At 45.5% G+C, this 18571-nt stretch overlaps 1 protein-coding gene across 1 annotated transcript in view; it reads right to left on the bottom strand.

The window, feature by feature from the left end:
* Positions 1-609: 609 nt before the first annotated feature.
* LOC146075375 (pyroglutamylated RF-amide peptide receptor-like) overlaps positions 610-18571 on the bottom strand; it is a 98282-nt gene continuing 80320 nt past the window's right edge. The window contains exons 5-6 of the mRNA XM_083184539.1: positions 8696-8793; positions 610-3904 (exon numbers count right to left, since the gene is read on the bottom strand). Coding sequence (XP_083040665.1) covers positions 3516-3904; positions 8696-8793 — 487 coding nt within the window. The 3' untranslated portion in view covers positions 610-3515. The remainder of the gene's footprint in view (positions 3905-8695; positions 8794-18571) is intronic.

Genomic DNA, 18571 nt, shown 5'->3' with positions numbered 1-18571 from the left:
CTCTCATACATACATACACCCTGCCGCTCTCATACATACATACATACATACACCCTGCCACTCATACTACCACTTTTATACATACATACACTGCTGCTCTCATACATACACTGATGGTCTCATATATACATACATACACCCGGTCCCTGCCGCTCTCATACATACATACACCCGGTCCCTGCCGCTCTCATACATACATGGTCCCTGACGCCCTTATACATACACCCTGCCGCTCTCATACATACATCCTGACGCTCTCATACATACATGGTCCCTGCTGCTCTCATACATACATACATACATACACCCTGCCGGTCTCATACATAATGTACATACATACACCCTGCCGCTCTCATACATAATGTACATACATACACCCTGCCGCTCTCATACATACATACACCCTGCCGCTCTCATACATACATACACCCTGCCGCTCTCATACATACATACATACACCCTGCCACTCATACCACCACTTTTATACATACATACACTGCTGCTCTCATACATACACTGATGGTCTCATATATACATACATGCACCTACCTCCACCCTCATCCATTTATATGCAAATATATACTTCGACCCAGTAAACGCCCCCCCCCCCCCCCCTCCCCCATATATTAATCCCCCATCCAACATTCACAGTCACACAGAGACCGCCTTACCAGGGATGGTGACTTCAAACAGCCACTACTCCGGGGCGGGCCTCAGTTTGCCGCTTCTTCCGATGGGGCACTGGCACTGCTCCCAATCCTGCTCCCGGCTCCATAGTCCTGCTGGAGCGTTGGTGGTCTCGCTGCAGGGGGCGGCATTGGCACCTGCACACAGGAACCTGCGACCCTGCGTCCAGTCCCGGCCAAGCACACCTCCTCCCTCCCGCTGTTCTCCTCCAAGCCCTGCCTCCTCGAGTCCTCTTGAGTCGCCGTCCCAGTGCCCCCTGCGGCCCCGCCTCCTCCCGCCCGCTGTTCTCCGAGTCCCGCATACAGTAGCAGGGCGCCGATTAATGTGGTTGATGGAACAACCATAGAGGACTCGAGGAGGAGGTGGGGCAGTGGACAGCAGCGCCGCACGGAGAGAGCCTGAGGAGAACAGTGGGCGGGAGGAGGCGGGACCACTCTGGGAAGAATCTCCACTCCGACTGCAGCCACCAGTGACAGCCGGAGGAGGCGGGGCCACACGGGGACTGGGCTGAGGCTGAGCCTGCAAGTGAGGCCGCCTACCGCTGAGCAGTCAGCCCAGCCGGAGGTGAGCTGAGCTCGCTGTACATTTGTCTTGTTTATTTGTTTGCGCTGCATGCACATCTTTCGGCCTCACTACCGTCGGCCTCCCGGGAAAGTTCCCGGTAGATTTAATGGCCAATCCGCCCCTGCTCCCTGGTACAGGTCGCTAAGTGCAAGGACTGAGACACCCAATGTCAGCATCCGTAGATACTGAAATACCCACTGATGCTTCTGTAGGTGCACCATCAGTCGCACTATAGAAACTTGCACTAGATGTTTGGTAAGTGCAGTTTATTAGTCTGTATATGCAGGGCAGACGAGAGGTATGCCGGGCCCGGGCAAAAATTTTGGGGCATGGCCTAATTGTGGGAGGCGTGGTCACCTCCCGCTATTAGGCCACACCCTCAAATGTTTAGGGGGTTGAAAAATGCTCTAATGTTGAGGGAGGGAGGTGTTATTGTCCCCTCTCCCTCAGCAGCAGAACACTGACAGCATGGGCTCTCACGTTGTCAGTGAGACGCTCATGCTGAGCCTGCTGTCAGCACAGCACTTGTTGTAGGTGTGTACTGCCCAAGAGGAGGGGAGTTGGACAAGGGCCCCCGCCAGGCCCCTCCAGCAAGCCCAGGCCAAGGTAATTAGTGCCCGCTCCCCCCCCCTCTCGGCGGCCCTGTGTATATGGCTTCCAGCGGACATAGCTCCCACAGACACTCCCATAAGAAGAATCATCTCCATACATCATTTAAGCCAACCGTCCTTCCCGTTAATCCCTCTATCACGGCCAAGGAAGCCTCCATACATTTCTGATACACTGTCTACATTCAATCTGTGACTCCGTATGTACAAAATTGAGACAATGGACAATGTGACACAAAACATTACTTGACATTCATCTCAGAACCGAGTTGTTGTACAGGGCGAATGAGACATAGTATTCTCTAGTCACATGTTTCTTCATACAGTAAAAAGCTGGTACTACAATCCGCTGTGCTGGGAAAAGTGAGTATCCTTTGATTAGTTCATTAAACAACATGCTGATATGTCTATTTACCTTGTGGGGAATGTCAGGTACCACATTTCAGTTTTCCTACATATACAATAATAAAAAAGCTTGTCTCTCAATCAGCATCTTAACAAAATTTGCTTCAAACAGATTCCAAGTATCCATGCAGTGATGGTGTCATTAGCATCAAGAAGCCGTATTTTGGAAATTCGATTATAAAGTGACATTGGTTTGCAAATCATTACCCCATGGGTAATATGAATATTTTGGTGTAGTAGAAAGGCAGACAAATAAACCATAAATATAAGAAAGAGTCCCCCTGATTTTAACCAAAACTGAGTTTTGGTCCTTTGTTTATATGAGGTATTTTGAATAAAATGAATTTACTAAACTATGGTAAGGTTTCAAATCCAGGGAAATTGTGATTTTCAAAACCGTATCATAACAAGCATACGGCATAGTGCTCTGGTCAACTACATTTTAATAGTTAGCGGGCCTGATTTTTCCTGCTTTCAAAACGCGTAGTAAACAAACCATGGCTAAAAGTCTGATTCCTTCCTGCTTACAAAACGCGTGGTAAACAGACCATGGCTAAAAGTCTGATTCCGTCCTGCTTACAAAACGCGTAGTGGACAGACAATGGCTAAAAGTCTGATTCCTTCCTGCTTACAAAACGCGTGGTGGACATACCATGGCTAAACATCTGATTCCGTCCTGCTTACAAAACGCGTAGTGGACAGACAATGGCTAAACATCTGATTCCATCCTGCTTACAAAACGCGTGGTGGACAGACCATGGCTAAACATCTGATTCCGTCCTGCTTACAAAACGCGTGGTGGACATACCACAACTAAGTGTCTGATTCCTTCCTGCTTACAAAACGCGTGGTGGACAGATCATGGCTAAACATCTGATTCCGTCCTGCTTACAAAACGCGTGGTGGACATACCACGACTAAATGTCTGATTCCTTCCTGCTTACAAAACGTGTGGTGGAGAGACCATGGCTAAAATCTCGATGCATAAGGAGCAAAGGAGAAGCTGTTCAGGCCAGGCTTATAATGGAGAGTCACTGCTTCCTATGTACATCATTTTATATCAACAGCTCATCATTTACGCCTTCATCTTCTGTTGACCGAAAAGTACTATCTGTTGGTGATTTTTTCCTAAATAGCAGCCATTTTCCTCAGCTCTTAAGTCAAATTCCTGTAGTGTCCCTTTTTTTCCACACAATTAGTTTTCATTAAAATGTTTTACTGATTAAAAGCCCGGCTTAGATTCCACAGTCCTTATGCTGACTGTGCATTCGGTAGAAGGTCCTTAGGAGGGTTCACCAGAGGGTAAGTGACAGACTCCAGTTTGGCAGCTGGAAACTGCTCATATAGCCGGAGCTCCAGGTTCTCTGCACTGAGGTGGCTGTGGGCGCTGCGTCCATCTCGCCTATGAAGAAATACTGCTGCTCCAACTTTTGGCTTCTCCAGATGCTGACTGCCCCTCTTATCAGCTGGTTCTTGTGTTCGGAAGTGACAGAACAGAATAGCCACTAAACTCTTCTTGAAATTCTCATTCATGAATGTATAGACCACGGGATTGTTGAAGGAGTTAAAAAATCCAACAGCTTGAACAATGGCCACAATCATTTTCACTGTGACATCATCATACTCCTCTTCCAGGTCATCTGTAAATAGCAATAAGGATAGGAGTGTAAGGTTATTTGTTTACTAAATGTATAACAGAACACTTTTGTGAGGTGGTGGCTGCATTGCACAATATACAGTAATTCAACAATTCTAGGTTGCAGGGGCAGACTGGCCCACAGGGGTACAGGGACATTCCCTAGTAGGCCCACTGCTCAAGGACCCCAACCTTTGTAAGTGCATACACACTTGCCGATGTCTGCTGCAAGGTGAGGGGCGGTGGAAGGAGCGTATGCACTAGGCGATATTGTCCACAATATTGCTCAGTAGGCCCTTTCTAAACAATATTGTGCCCAATATTGTCTAGAGTGTATGGGCCATATCTCTATTTTCTCTCAAATCTCTCTTGTTTTTATTTTAATATTTTGCAGTCTTAATATTACATATATATTTTGAGGTGCACAATGAAAGTTACATTCTTTCTCTTCCTGTATTTCTGATGATATTACTGCCCAGTCTGCCTGCTTTATATTAAGAGCATTTATATTATTAGGGGGTCCCCCCTATATAAGCTATCCTGTGCGACTGGTACCATATCCCTCCTTTACCTGGAACCCGAACTCTTGAAGTGTGCCCTCAGGCAATGGAGCCTACTAGGGGTTCCTTCCTATACCCATGTGGGCCAGTCCAAAACTGCTCTGCTACATACGGTAATTCCCTCTAATAATCTGATGTTATTCTGCAGAAGTTGCCCATGTTAAATTTCAACAGGCTATATACTAAAATACACATTTTTCAGCACATAAATATGGAAAACAATCAAATAAGACTTGCTGCAGGTAGAACATGTACTGTACTTAACAGTAACCATTTGCATATTAACTTGACAACAAAGTACTAAGGGCCTTATTCTAGTTCACTGTTTCTGACAAAATCCTTCTTAGATGGACAAAACCATGTGCACTGTAGGGGGGCAGATGTAAAATGTGCAGAGAGAATTAGATTTGGGTGAGTTATTTTATTTCTGTGCAGGGTAAATACTGGCTGCTTTATTTTTACACTGCAATATAGATCTCACTTTGAAGTAAAACCCCAGCCAAATCTAACTCTCTCTGCAAAAGTAACATCTGCCCCACCTGCAGTGCACATGGTTTTGTCCATCTAAGAAGGATTTTATCAGAAAGAGTGAACTAGAATAAGGCCCTATGTACTGTATATCTGCCTGATCGCTATGGGTTTAAATGCCTAGTTGGTCCTTTTAGCCATGTTATTACAGTAAATAAGATCATATACTGTATATCAATAAATATGAATGCAATAAAAAATGTGAACCTGTAAGTCCCGCATAGAAACAACTCTGTTACCTTCACAAACAATGTTAAGGATTTGAGAGTGATTCTTGAAAACAGCATTAAACTATTATAATATAATCTTCCAGCTGCTCCCCAAAGCACATTCCTTTTATCCAAATGTCAGAGCAATTGGTATTTTGCTGCGTAACAGGAATTAAAGAGCTGACGGACTCATGCTGTGTGTAACACTGCACTCATTTTATGGTGCAGTAAGCATCTTACGGCTATTATGTGCCTGCTTTTCCCTTTACAAACAGGCATATTACTTTTTGGAATCCTCTGGAGCCGCCACTGGTTGTAACTTGTAAGTACTGTTTTCAATACTGCACCGTTAGTGATGATCTTTCTTTCTATCTTTTGTCACTGTGTCATATACGGAATGCTGATAAAGAAGGGACGCCTCCCCCATTTGGGAAAATGCATCAGGGATATGATAAGTGAGCATATGCCTGGATTATGTGAAACAACTGCGAGAAAACGTAATAGGGTCCTGAATTTCTTTTTCCTCATCCCGCACTGCTTGCAATCGATACGATACAAAACAATACCCTTTATTTTTGTTACTATGTTATGCATGGTAATAACAACAGGGGCGGATCCAGGATAAAATGACAGGGGGGGCACCATGATAAAAGAGGGTTTAGGTGGGGGAGGGCTAGTGTTAGTGGTGCCAGTGCACATGCTAAGAGAGCGGCAGAGAGAGGGTGGCAATGGGATTAAAAATAGGCCCTGGCATTTAAAGTATGCAGGCCCACCATGGCAACAAAAGTGAAGGATGTAGTTGTGCACGCGCCGAAGGTGCGCTCTGGAAAAGGGGGTGTGGCCACTCAACAGGGGGCGTGTCCTTGAGTGTAGTGTACAACACCATATACAACTTCTACACATTATGCAACAAAATACTAGACCCCATTATACTTGCCCCTTACACATGACCCCAAATGGAATGAGCCAAAATTCACAAAATGCCACACGGATTGAGCCAAAATTCACATAATGCCACATGGATTGAGCCAAAATTCACATAATGCCACACGGATTGAGCCAAAATTCACATAATGCCACAAGGATTGAGCCAAAATTCACATAATAACACACGGAATGAGCCAAAATTCACATAATAACACACGGATTGAGCCAAAATTCACATAATAACACACGGATTGAGCCAAAATTCACATAGTGCCACATGGATTGAGACAAAATTCACATAATGCCACACGGATTGAGCCAGAATTCCCATAATGCCACACAGATTAAGACAAAATTCACAATACGCTTCATAAACAGGGACATTGTCCACCAAAGGCGCGCATTAAACATTTACACCAGGCATGTCCAATGTTGGCCCTCCAGATGTTGTGAAACTACACATCCCAGCATGCTTTGCAATAGTTTTAGCATTCTCTAATAGCAAAACTGTGGCAAAGCTTGCTGGGATGTGTAGTTTCACAACATCTGGAGGGCCAACGTTGGACATGCCTGATTTACACCATAATGTCCATTGCACGTTAAGTTACACGGCATGATGTCCATTATGTATTATGCCAAACACCATAATGCCTATTAAAAATTATGCTACATACAGTAAGTGCTGCTTATCTACATGCTCATTGCCAAGGGTTCCATGCTCATTGCCAGAGGTTCCATGCTTGTTGCCATGTGGGATTACATGCTCATTGCCAATGGGTAATACATGCTCGTGGTAAATGGGGGACAGCCGCCGCCAGGCAGAAGTGATAGCCACTGACAGTGGCAGAGCCTGGCTGTATTCCGAGCACTGCAGGTCCCAGCTATTTGAAATAATACCCATTTCACACCAGAAAATGCATCCCCAGGTTGGCCCCTTTTACACCAGCCTAGTCCCTGCATTTTCTGGTGTGAGGGGGAGAGAAAACCACCCCTCCCCCCCCCCCCCCTTTAACCAGTTATCTCATTTAACCGGCTAGATCTTCGGAACTAACTGACCCATTTACATGAGACAAGTATCATATTGAAGAACTTTTGAGTGGGCTTTTAATGATTTTGGTCCAGTGAAACTGGAGCGTTTGGTTCCAGAGTAATCTGCCCTCAAAGAACATGAACAGCCATGAAATTACATTTCAAAAATAAAATAAAATCGATTTACACGCTATATCTCTGGAACCGATTGACCGATATGGACCATCGTGGTATCATATTGAAGGCCCAGCGATTTGGAATTGAATGACATCAACCACAAGCTCCTGTGATGCCAGGGGGGGAACTGGCAGCCGTCGGAACTGGGTGGGGGTCGGAATTGACGGGTCCCATATTATCCTATGGGGAAAAAATGTCACAGCTTTGCCAGGCGATATCTCCGGTTCCCGTGGGGCTAGAGACACGGGGCTGGGCTCGTTGGAAAGCTCCGGTCCTCATCTATAAATTGAATGACAGGGGGGGCACGTGCCCGGGTGCCCCCCCCCTGAATCCGCCACTGAATAACAATAAAGTGTATCGTATCGTATCGATTGCAAGCAGTACGGGATGAGAAGCAACCATTTACAAGGCAGAAATATGTATTGTAAATGATTGTCACATTGGGGCAAGGTCTGATGATTTATACTAAATATGTATATATACAGTAGATGGGTTAATTTAACGGAGGAGTGTTAAAGTGTACCTGTTCATATATAGACAAAGCCAAATTGGTACTTATGTAGTATCTGGGCGCCCGATTTTTTGATTGTATGCCTTAACTTAAGGCATACAATCAGATGCGATGCGATATCGCATCGCATCGCATACGACCATATCGCATGCGATGCGATGACCCGATTTTCCCTTAGGATTCAATGTTAAAATGGACTGAGTCCATTTTAACATGGAATTCAATGGGAAAAGGGGGTCCTTTTCATACCCCTACTATCCAAGTGGGCATGGAGTTGGATATAAACCTGTGGCGAGCGTAGCGAGCCACCGAGCCCGAAGCGTGGCGAGCGAAGCGAGCCCCGCGAGGGGACGGTATTCTGTGTCCCCACGCGGGGCTCGCTACGCTCGCCACGCTTCGGGCTCGCTACGCTCGCCACAGGTTTATATCCAACTCCATGCCCACTTGGATAGTAGGGGTATGAAAAGGACTCAGTCCATTTTAACATTGAATCCTATGGAAAAATCGGGTCCATCGCATCGCATCCGTTTGGTCGCATGCGATGCGATGTGCCCGATCCGACCCGATTTCTAAATCGGGCGCCCAGATACTACATAAGTGCCGCCAAATTCCTTGTCCAAAATATAGATGGAATATAGTTACTCATGCTAAACAGCATTAAGGTGAAGTACAATTCCTTTTACTAACCAGTAAATCAATTCTATTAATCTCTGATCTAAATAATGAGCTTTCTAAGGCATGTAAGTCGTTAAGAAAGTGTTGGACCAACTTGCATTGGCAATGTCTACTTAGATCTGCTTGGATGCACCAGTAACCTTTCTCCCACATATACGCAATGCATGGACACAACTTACTGTATTCAAACAGGATGTGGACCACATGGAATGGGGCCCAGCAGGCTGTGAAGAACAGAACGACTATGACCATCATCATTACAGCTCGCTTTTTCTTCCTGGGAGAGATACAAGAGACAAATGTAGATGAAGTGATCCCCACCAGCACCTCTCCTATCAAAGGACATATTGCACTTACCGGAGATTAACAAGTTTAAGCAGTCTATACAATCACAGAGGCGGTTATATTATATACTATGTTAACATTCGGGCATCCTGGTGCTAGGGCTCAAACACTCCGTGTTTCTTTTCTTACAGTAGCTCAGTGTTGAATAAAATATTCCTGGAGGTGTTTTGCACCCCTCTTTCTCCCAAGGCACCCAATGCAATTGTACTTCTCATTCCTAAGTCTCATTCCCAGCGGAAATAGATACCACTTGCATTTTTGCCACCCCGTATTGGTAATACATCCTCAATGGCAGAGACCTCCCGCCCCACCCTGATATTAATAGATAGGTATTTATTTTGTGATACATATGAGGGTGGTAGACCACTACTTCCCCTCAGCTGATATTAGTCATAGGGCGGGATGTACCAACCACTTCGGGTACTTGCACTTGGGGGGGGGGGGGGGGGGGCCTGCGTCGGGAAAGTTGGGGGGTATGCTATAGGAATCTCCCTGAAACTGGTTTTCAAAAGTAGGCAAGTAAACACACACCCCGGCAGCTGCTCCCCGCCTAAACCAATGCAAACATGACTGGGGTTGTGTTTATATCACAACAATGTTAAACAAGCAGGAAATCACTAAGTGGAACTAGACAGTGACTGCTGTGGGGGAAAGAAGTCCAAGTACAACTTCTGCCCAGAGAAGAAGGTATCCGGATGGCTCACATCAATGATTAGGTCGACACCAAAAGGCCAACATGCACAACGTCGACATTGACAAATGGCAAACGACTAACATGGCAATGGTCAACACACAGAAAGGTCAACTTGAGTTTTTACATAATTTTCTTTTCCCTTTTTTTGGGCTTTTTCATGCTTTACTGTTCAAGCAGACTCTGACTGCGAATGGCGATGGTACGTGTGATGCTATTTGGAGTCAATGTGTGTACTAGTTGACACGAATTCCAAAACATTATACTACGCCTGCGCGATATGGATTGTATCGCGCATGCGCAAGGCCGTCCTGCAATAAAATACTGCAAACTTTTTGAAAGCTGCCACTTTGCAAGATGATTGACATGAAGCCGGGGTTTGTAGGAGGTAAGCAGAAGTTACACGCCGAGTAAGTCCTGGGCTAGGCACAGACAGCGGCTTACAGATGGATTTGCAGCTATTTTCCCGATACAGCTAATTTTCACAAGCCCGGCTAACTAATTTACAGGCTTGCACAGGGCAGGACAATATACAAGGCATACAGTATACCTGATTGCAGGGCTCCAAAAATTACCAGCCCAGCGATCAGGTGTGAAATAGATCCAATAGGGGGTATTCATTCAATATTGTTTTTTTGCCGATCTGTATTCATTCATGGGAGTTTTCACCCATGTTTAGTATGTTTTTACTGAAAATTTTTTTGGGGGGGAATTGGCATGGTGAAAATGGATCCAAAATGCCTAAAAAATATTACAAAACACATGGATAGGCGGCAAATTCGCTGATCCTTGTGGTTTTCACCTGTGCTGGATTTTTTGGCATCATACCTCCCAACTTTTCATATTGTGGCTGAAGGACAAATGGGTACACCAAGGTGCGTGCCTGAAATAAGGGGGCATGGCTTTGTGGATAGAGGCATGGTCTACTATCAAGGCACTTCCCTTGAGGCCATGCCCTGTTTTTGCCACTGTGGTGGCATGGCTAGCACTCTGAGAGCTCACAGCCATGCCCCCTATTCCTCTGTCTCCCTGAATAGATGCTGTACGCATGCGCAGAGCAGCTAGTGACATGGTGACTCCCAACTGCCCCCCCCCTCCCCATCCTACCATGACCACGGGACACTACCATCCATGGGTGGGATGTGGGAAAGTCACAAAAAATCATAACTATCCCGCAGAAATTGGGACAATTGGGAGGTATTGGGGTATGGCCTCATAACAAGGGGCAAAGCCTTGTGGGGAACTCTGTGAGCCACACCCCTATTTGTGTGAAGTTGGGGACATGCCCATCACTCTAGCATATGCTTAGCATACCCCCAATTCCTCCTTCCCTTGAATAGAGTTGTGGGCATGAGAAAGGCATATATGCCCCACTTGCTCGGTGGGTAAGTGAATTACCCCCCCCCCCCTACACTTCTCCAGCCCAACCTACCCCCTCAGTGAGTGGGATGTTGGGTCAATGGGCACTAAAAAAACAAATGGTTGTGAATGTATGGATAAATAGACTATACATTTATAAATTGGATAAATAAAACAACATTTAAAAAAATGTCCTACAGGTGGGATGTGCAAGGGGTATGGCGTCATTCATTGATTCCCGGCATTAGGGACAAAATGCCACCATTTACCGGAAACTGTATCATGTACGCTTAAACAATCCACTGCAATGGATGAGGGGGGGGGGGGGGAATCACGCTATGCGCCTCTCTGTGAGACTTGTTGTTACCTGCCCACTGATTCACCCCCCCACCCCTTGCTTGTTCCACCCTTGCCCGGCATACAAAAGGCCAGGGAAATATCCATGTAATTCGGGACATTTCTGCACATTCTAAAGTAGGCAAGTGTGGAATTAACCACTAAATACATTACTAACAAAACCCCATAGCTTTATTTTTATGTTAAGATGCTGATCATTTCTCCTGACTGTAAATGACACCATTTCCAGTAACACAGTGATAATGAATAGTTTTCTCTTGCATTAAAATACATTTCAACTCTAGTCATTATTAAACTGGCCTCTGACTCCGTCAGCGTAACATGATGTAAATAAGTCACAAGCGGTAATGATGAGTGTGTGTTCCAGTACTTCACCCAGTTATTGCTATCCCAAGGTTATGCAAGTTATAAAGCAAGAACTGACTGATTCAGGTCATGCTACCTGGTTGCTGCAACATTAATGTGAGAGTTAACATGTACGTCCTAAAAATACAAATTTATAAGGCCACATAATAAAGAGGATTATCTTACATTATTATATTCCAATTTCCATATACAGTATATATACCTCAAAACAGAAGCTATCTAGTCCCTTCTGGACACAACAGCTTCTAACAAAATAACAACTGGTGTACAATACTGTCCTTCGAAAAAAGCCACAATTCACCAGCTTATGTTCATATACTTGCACTGTCAGATCTTTATAATTCTGGGCCAGATGCACTAAGCGTCAAAAAGTGATAGAATGGAGAGTGATAAACAGCCAGCCAATCAGACTGTGTTTGAAAAATGTCAGGCAGGATCTGACTGATTGGTTGTTTATCACTCTCCATTTTATTACTTTTGAAGCGTAGTGCATTGCTCCGCTTTGGCCGCTGTACGGGGGGGGGGATGATGCGGTGACCGCCGCTAGGTATCTCCAGGGGTAGGGAGGCAGATTGGGTGATGCGGCAGCGGCCGCCTAGTCAATTCAGAGGGGGGGGGGGGTTGCGGCCGCCGGTCCCACTCACCGCCATGGGGGGGGGGGGGGGGGGGTACCTGCTGCAAACATGCGCCCTATGCACAAATGCCTAGAGCTGCCTAGTGGTGGCCCCGGCCCTGCGTATGGCTCATCTCCCACAGTGGTAACCTTCATAGTGCACCTAACATGGCTGCCTCATCTGGCACACTTGGGAATGGGATGTATAATACATGGATTTGATTTTTTGTTGGCATCCTACTCTAAGCATTAGGATGCTGCAATCACTCCATTTTTTGTCATCTCTTCTAGGAGGTGATCCTACACAGTGCACCCAAAATAGCTGTCTCACACTATGGTACCTTGTGTGAGGGTAGAATATACAACCAGGAAAGTTCTAACCCAAAATGCTTACACCAACCTTGCATTAAGCTGTGTGCTCTAGGGATGTTATTACAACAAGGAAAGGAAAGAATGTCACTGTGTGGTGCACAAGAAGGTTGACTTAATCTAAAATCTAACTTTTATTAGGATTTTCTAAAATAGTAGCGAAGTATAAGACACAAACATCACAGAACATGAAACATAGAGTGATTTTAAAAAGGATAATATATCCTAATAGGTGTGACTGCAATACTTTTCTCCCCTTATTAGACTGGTTTATTAGATGTCAGTCTCCACGTTTGTATAAATTCAATCGGTGCCTGGAGACTGTTAAAGCCGAGTCTGCCCACTCTCTCCAAGCTTTATTTAGCTGTATGGAGTGTGCGCCCGCTTGTCAATCAGTGGCGGGTCCCGGGTTGGGGATCTGTTCTCCAGTGCTGGTATGCGGGCGGTGTCCGATGTGAGCTGCCACTATCACATTCAGACCACCGTTTTGCCGCAACAGCACGGAGCCGCGGATCGCCTCCCGCTGTGATACAGGTTAAGCCGCGGCGTCTAGGAGTAGTACGCCGGGGGTTAGAGCCCGTCTGACCGGTTCCAGGATAGTGCTGACATCAAGCACTGCGTTCCTGGCCGGGCGTGTCCAGTGGCGACTGGCACATGCTGGTGAGGCAGAGATACGGCTGTTGATAAATCACAATAATATATACATTGGTATGGGGGGAAGGGAGTAGGGAGTCACAACAAGTTGCTGACGGGTCAGCGTACGCTTCGCTTATGGGAGCTTCATCAGGACCCACGTGGACCCCCGGCGTACTACTCCTAGACGCCGCGGCTTTACCTGTATCACAGCGGGAGGCGATCCGCGGCTCCGTGCGGTTGCGGCAAAACGGAGGTCTGATCGTGATAGTGGCAGCTCACATCGGACACCGCCCGCATACCAGCACTGGAGAACAGATCCCCAACCCGGGACCCGCCACTGATTGACAAGCGGGCGCACACTCCATACAGCTAAATAAAGCTTGGAGTGAGTGGGCAGACTCGGCTTTAACAGTCTCCAGGCACCGATTGAATTTATACAAACGTGGAGACTGACATCTAATAAACCAGTCTAATAAGGGGAGAAAAGTATTGCAGTCACACCTATTAGGATATATTATCCTTTTTAAAATCACTCTATGTTTCATGTTCTGTGATGTTTGTGTCTTATACTTCGCTACTATTTTAGAAAATCCTAATAAAAGTTAGATTTTAGATTAAGTCAACCTTCTTGTGCACCACATAGTGACATTCTTTCCTTTCCTTGTTGTTATAATTAACTTGTGTCCAGTGGTAGCACACCCTCCATTGTTTAAAGTACATCATAATAAAATAATACATGAGGGTAATCTCTAAAAATATTGTTATACCTGAACCTGTGCGACTGTTCTGATCCCTTCCCCCCGACTCCCCCCTAAACCTTGCTCTAGGGATGGCCATCGTTGCCATTGCCATCGATGGTTGGCATCGATGGCAATTCGGCAACTGGCCATCGATGGTGCTAAACTATGCAATGGATGACCATCAATATTTTTACATATCGATGGTCATCCATTGTGTTTGATTGATTGGCCTCTGGGCCAATCAAAACACGGGGGCGGGGCTTCATGGGTGTCGGGGGCGGAGCTATGCTCCGTGTCCCGGCACTTTAGGGAAAAAGCAAAAACGAAACTATTTGTTTAAGCTTTACATCGATGGTGGGAAACCATCTGATTCTCCCCCATCGATGGCGAAACTATTCGACATCGGCCATAAACCATCGATGATTTCTAATCATCGATGGTCGATGGCCATCCCTAGTGTGCTCTAGGTTTTCTTTTTTATGTCTGAGTGGCTTGTCTATTGCTGTATTACTAAAATATTCTTTATTATGGGCCTTATTCAGCTTGGTTTAGATATACTATGCTGTTTGCTGCACCTTAGCATATGCAATCATTAAGCATAGCATATGCAGGAGGAGGTGCATACCACTCCCGTCCTGTATTTGCGATTAATACAATGTCAGTTTAGAGGAACATGTGACTATCCTACTAGTTTATCCCAAGATGTCATCACACCAGTCATCATCTGTAATGATCCAATTTAGTTCTCTGTTGTTTTTGAGTCTTGAATTCTGATATTCTGTTAATCTTATAGGTCATACTAGCCCACTTTTATGTGCTCCTCTCTGGAAGAATCCCGTAGTTGTAGAGGAGACACAGATGCTCAGTTAGGGTGGCGGGACAGATACTAACGATATTAACCCCTTCAGTCATAATCCCGAAAATTTTCCGGGCTATGCTTCACTGCCCAGATTGGCAAGCCTGGAAAATTCTCAGGATTGCCACTGCTTATCGCCGAACAGCGCCGCTGAGCTGATCACTGAACTCAGCTTCAGTGCTGCCTGTCTCCGGCTATTCGGCCACGCCCCCCCCCCCCCCCCCTGGCTGTGTGCGAGCCTGCGCCGTGACTGTGAAACCTCACACCGGGTTGCTGGGGGCAGGGCTGGGTTGTCGGGGGCAGGGCCAGGCAGCAGCTGATATATAGTGCTCAGTGGCGCTGCCCACGTGGTGTTTTTTTTTTAGGGATCGCAGCCTAGAAAAAAAACACCACTGAAGGGGTTAAGCCGCATTTTTATTCAACCAAATGTCCTGTTTTTTAAGTGTATGGGAGTAAAAACACACAAAATGGCGCTCTTTTAGCTATTTTAACACCGCCCCTCCCGAAACGCAGCATTCAATGCCATTTGTCTCTTTGACTGGATTTCAGCTAAGGGTGATGCAGGGCTTGGAGGAGGATGTGGTCGACTTGCCTAGTTTCTGGGACTGGGTAGGCCACCTTATTTTTGGGAGGCTCACAGCCATTCTGCGTGGGTAGGGAAGTATACTATAGGTGTTGCCAATAAGCTTTGCTAAAACAATAGTCCTATAAAGCTCAGAGATTTCGTTAATGTTTCATAAATCATATATCGTAATAACTTGAAAATTCATATTTATTTGCAGTCATGTTTGCAAGCAATCAAGTGTTTTTTAAGTCATGTTTAAGACAAGGTTCTAATAGAATGTCCGGTTATAATTTCATAAGAGATTGAAACAAAGCCATACATGGCTTTCTACTGGGAAATAAAAAAGAGCCACTACAAGTAGACACTACATCTAAATGCTAATCAGTAATGTGATAGGGGACGGATGCTTTCATATCACATGATACAAATATAAACATTGTCCAGATGTTACAGATGTCAGGGAGAATCGGCGCCTATTGTTGTATATATGGTCCTTTAGCCTTTAGCAATCATCTGTGAAGCTTTGTTTGTCCATTTCCTTGACACAGTTGAGCTCGGTACTGATCCGTGCATTGTATCCAATTATATCTACATGGATAATATCATTACATTGCCAGAGCATGTTTTTTTTTGTATCAATCTGTAGGAAATGGATAACATATGATCCTGGATAATGTAAGGGATTTGCTGACAGGCTTAGAAAGAAATTAGAAACATAAAGCAATGTGCTTGGTAAAAGTTGCAGGAGGAAGCATACATGTTAATAATGTAAAATTATCTCATTGTGGGGCCCATTTACTAACAATATTTTTTACTAAAATAATGCGGAAACGGTGGTTTCACATCCTTTTTACGTTGTTAGTTTCACCTGATTGTGTTAAAGGGCTTTTAGAGCAGTTTTCATGAAAAACTGCTCCAAACCCTTCGATTCATTTTTTTTTCAGTATGCAGATCGCATTTCCCATACCTAAAATGGGAAATGCGATCTGGGCTAAATTAACTTGATGTAAACTTGACTAAAAATCGCATTCGGCCCTACGATGATAACCCCAGCTTCAGCTGGTGAATCGCAGGGCTCAGATGTGAATTCTGTCCTTATGCACAGCTTTCTCTGCTCCTAGGCTTGCTTTATTGCAAGCCCGGTCCCTACATACGATAATTGATACATCCATGCAATGTAGTCAATTATTGCATTGAGAGTTGTTTTAGTATGGTGCGATCTGCACCTGTCCCTCTTAGCAGCAGCATCCTGGCTGCTTTGTCAGGGGAACATCGATAGTCAATAGCCATCCCTAACCTTCACTGATAGAGACCGCGTGCTATAGTGAGACTGTGAGAGGAAGCCTGGGCTGCAGTACAGTGTATAGTTGGACGGAGATCCCATGCTGTGCTGTGCCTGTGATGAGTATGACAGGATGCCACCATTACAGTACCCTGAGCCCCGGCAGTTAGACCCCAATGGAGCTGATCCTGTCAGTCACCGCCGGAGCGTTCCCCTGCATACAGCGCCGACAGTGATAACCCCACTGTTACTTACAGACAGACCAGCTACAAGTCTGCACGGCTGTAAAATTATACCTGCAAGTTAACCCTTAATGTTATCCTGTGCATGTTACTAAACAAACCAAGTATATGGTTAAGCTCCAAAACTGTGTCGTCTAGCAACACCTACAAGCACCACTATATTCTCTGCAAAGTTGGGCCAATGTTATCACTGCAAATCCGCATCCTGCAGATGGTGATAAATGGGCCCATAAGTGTGAATCTAAGATCATCCTCGATAGGAGAGATTCACATCTTAAAAAAAAATTGTACAGTGTGTACCCAGTTTTACGTTTGGTACACACTTGTGCAATTCTCATTTAGTCCAACATCCGACCTACCAGTTGGTCAGACATTGGTAGAATGTGTGCGCTCACACAACCTCTAGTTTTATCCAATCCTGGTCAAACGGTGTTGTCAAATGAGTTTTAAAACTACTGAAAAATCAGGAGACCAGGGGTTAGATACATGGGTACTTGTGTACTTTCACGGCTCCCACGTACATGTGCATCGTACAGGGAAAAATCGCATCGCATCGCATGAGATCGCATGCGATCTCATGCGATGCAATGTCATTTTTCACAGAAATTATGGACATGAGTTGACATCATGTAAAATGCACCCCAAATGTCATTTTCACACTGTACCACCCCCACTATCAACGCCAACCCGAAGCGTGGCGAGCGGCGGCGGCACGCGTCCTACGACCTTTTCATACCCCCACTATCCACGTCGGCGTGGAGTTGAGAATAGAAAGTGTGGCGAGCGCAGCGAGCCACCAAGCCCGAAGCGTGGCGAGCGCAGCGAGCCCCGCGAGGGGACGCGGATACCTGTGAAGCCCGCGAGGGGACATGGATACCTGTGAAGGTATCCGCGTCCCCTCGCGGGGCTCGCTGCGCTCGCCACACTTTCTATTCTCAACTCCACGCCGACGTGGATAGTGGGGGTATGAAAAGATCGTAGGAAGCGTACCGCCGCCCCTCGCGGCCTCGCTGCGCTCGCCACGCTTCGGGTTGGCATTGATAGTGGGGGTGGTACAGTGTGAAAAATGACATTTGGAGTGCATTTTACATGATGTCAACTCATGTCCATAATTTCTGTGAAAAATGACATTGCATCGCATCAGATCTTATGCAATCTTATGCGATCGCATGCGATTTTATAAAAATGCATAAAAACATGGGAAAATTGCATCGCATCGCATGCCATCGCATGCCACTACATATGGCATGCGATGGCATGCGATGGGAGCCGTGAAAGTACACAAGTACCGATACATGAAGCAGTGATAAGAATGGGGAATTGTGCCAGTGGACAAGTTTGCCATGGCAACCAATCAGCTTTGAAGTAACATTTATCAAGTGTATTCTATAAAATGAAACTGCTGATTGGTTGCCATGGTGCACTCCTTCAGTGTTATTATCACTGCTTCATACATATCCCCCGGGATCGCTAATCACCAGAGCAGTTTATAAGTGTGTACACTTGTGAGAATAAATGTATAAGACAACCGTTCATGTTGGATAATGATATTGAGAAATAAAACATACTGTAAATTTAACAATACAAAATGAAATGAATGTGAGAAATTACAAATAAGATATGGTAGACCAGAG

The sequence above is a fragment of the Crinia signifera genome, chromosome 4 (genome assembly GCF_055691185.1).
Source record: "Crinia signifera chromosome 4, ASM5569118v1, whole genome shotgun sequence".
Taxonomy (NCBI): domain Eukaryota; kingdom Metazoa; phylum Chordata; class Amphibia; order Anura; family Myobatrachidae; genus Crinia; species Crinia signifera.
The sequence above is the reverse complement of the archived record's forward strand: the minus strand, read 5'-3'. Positions and strand labels throughout refer to the sequence as shown.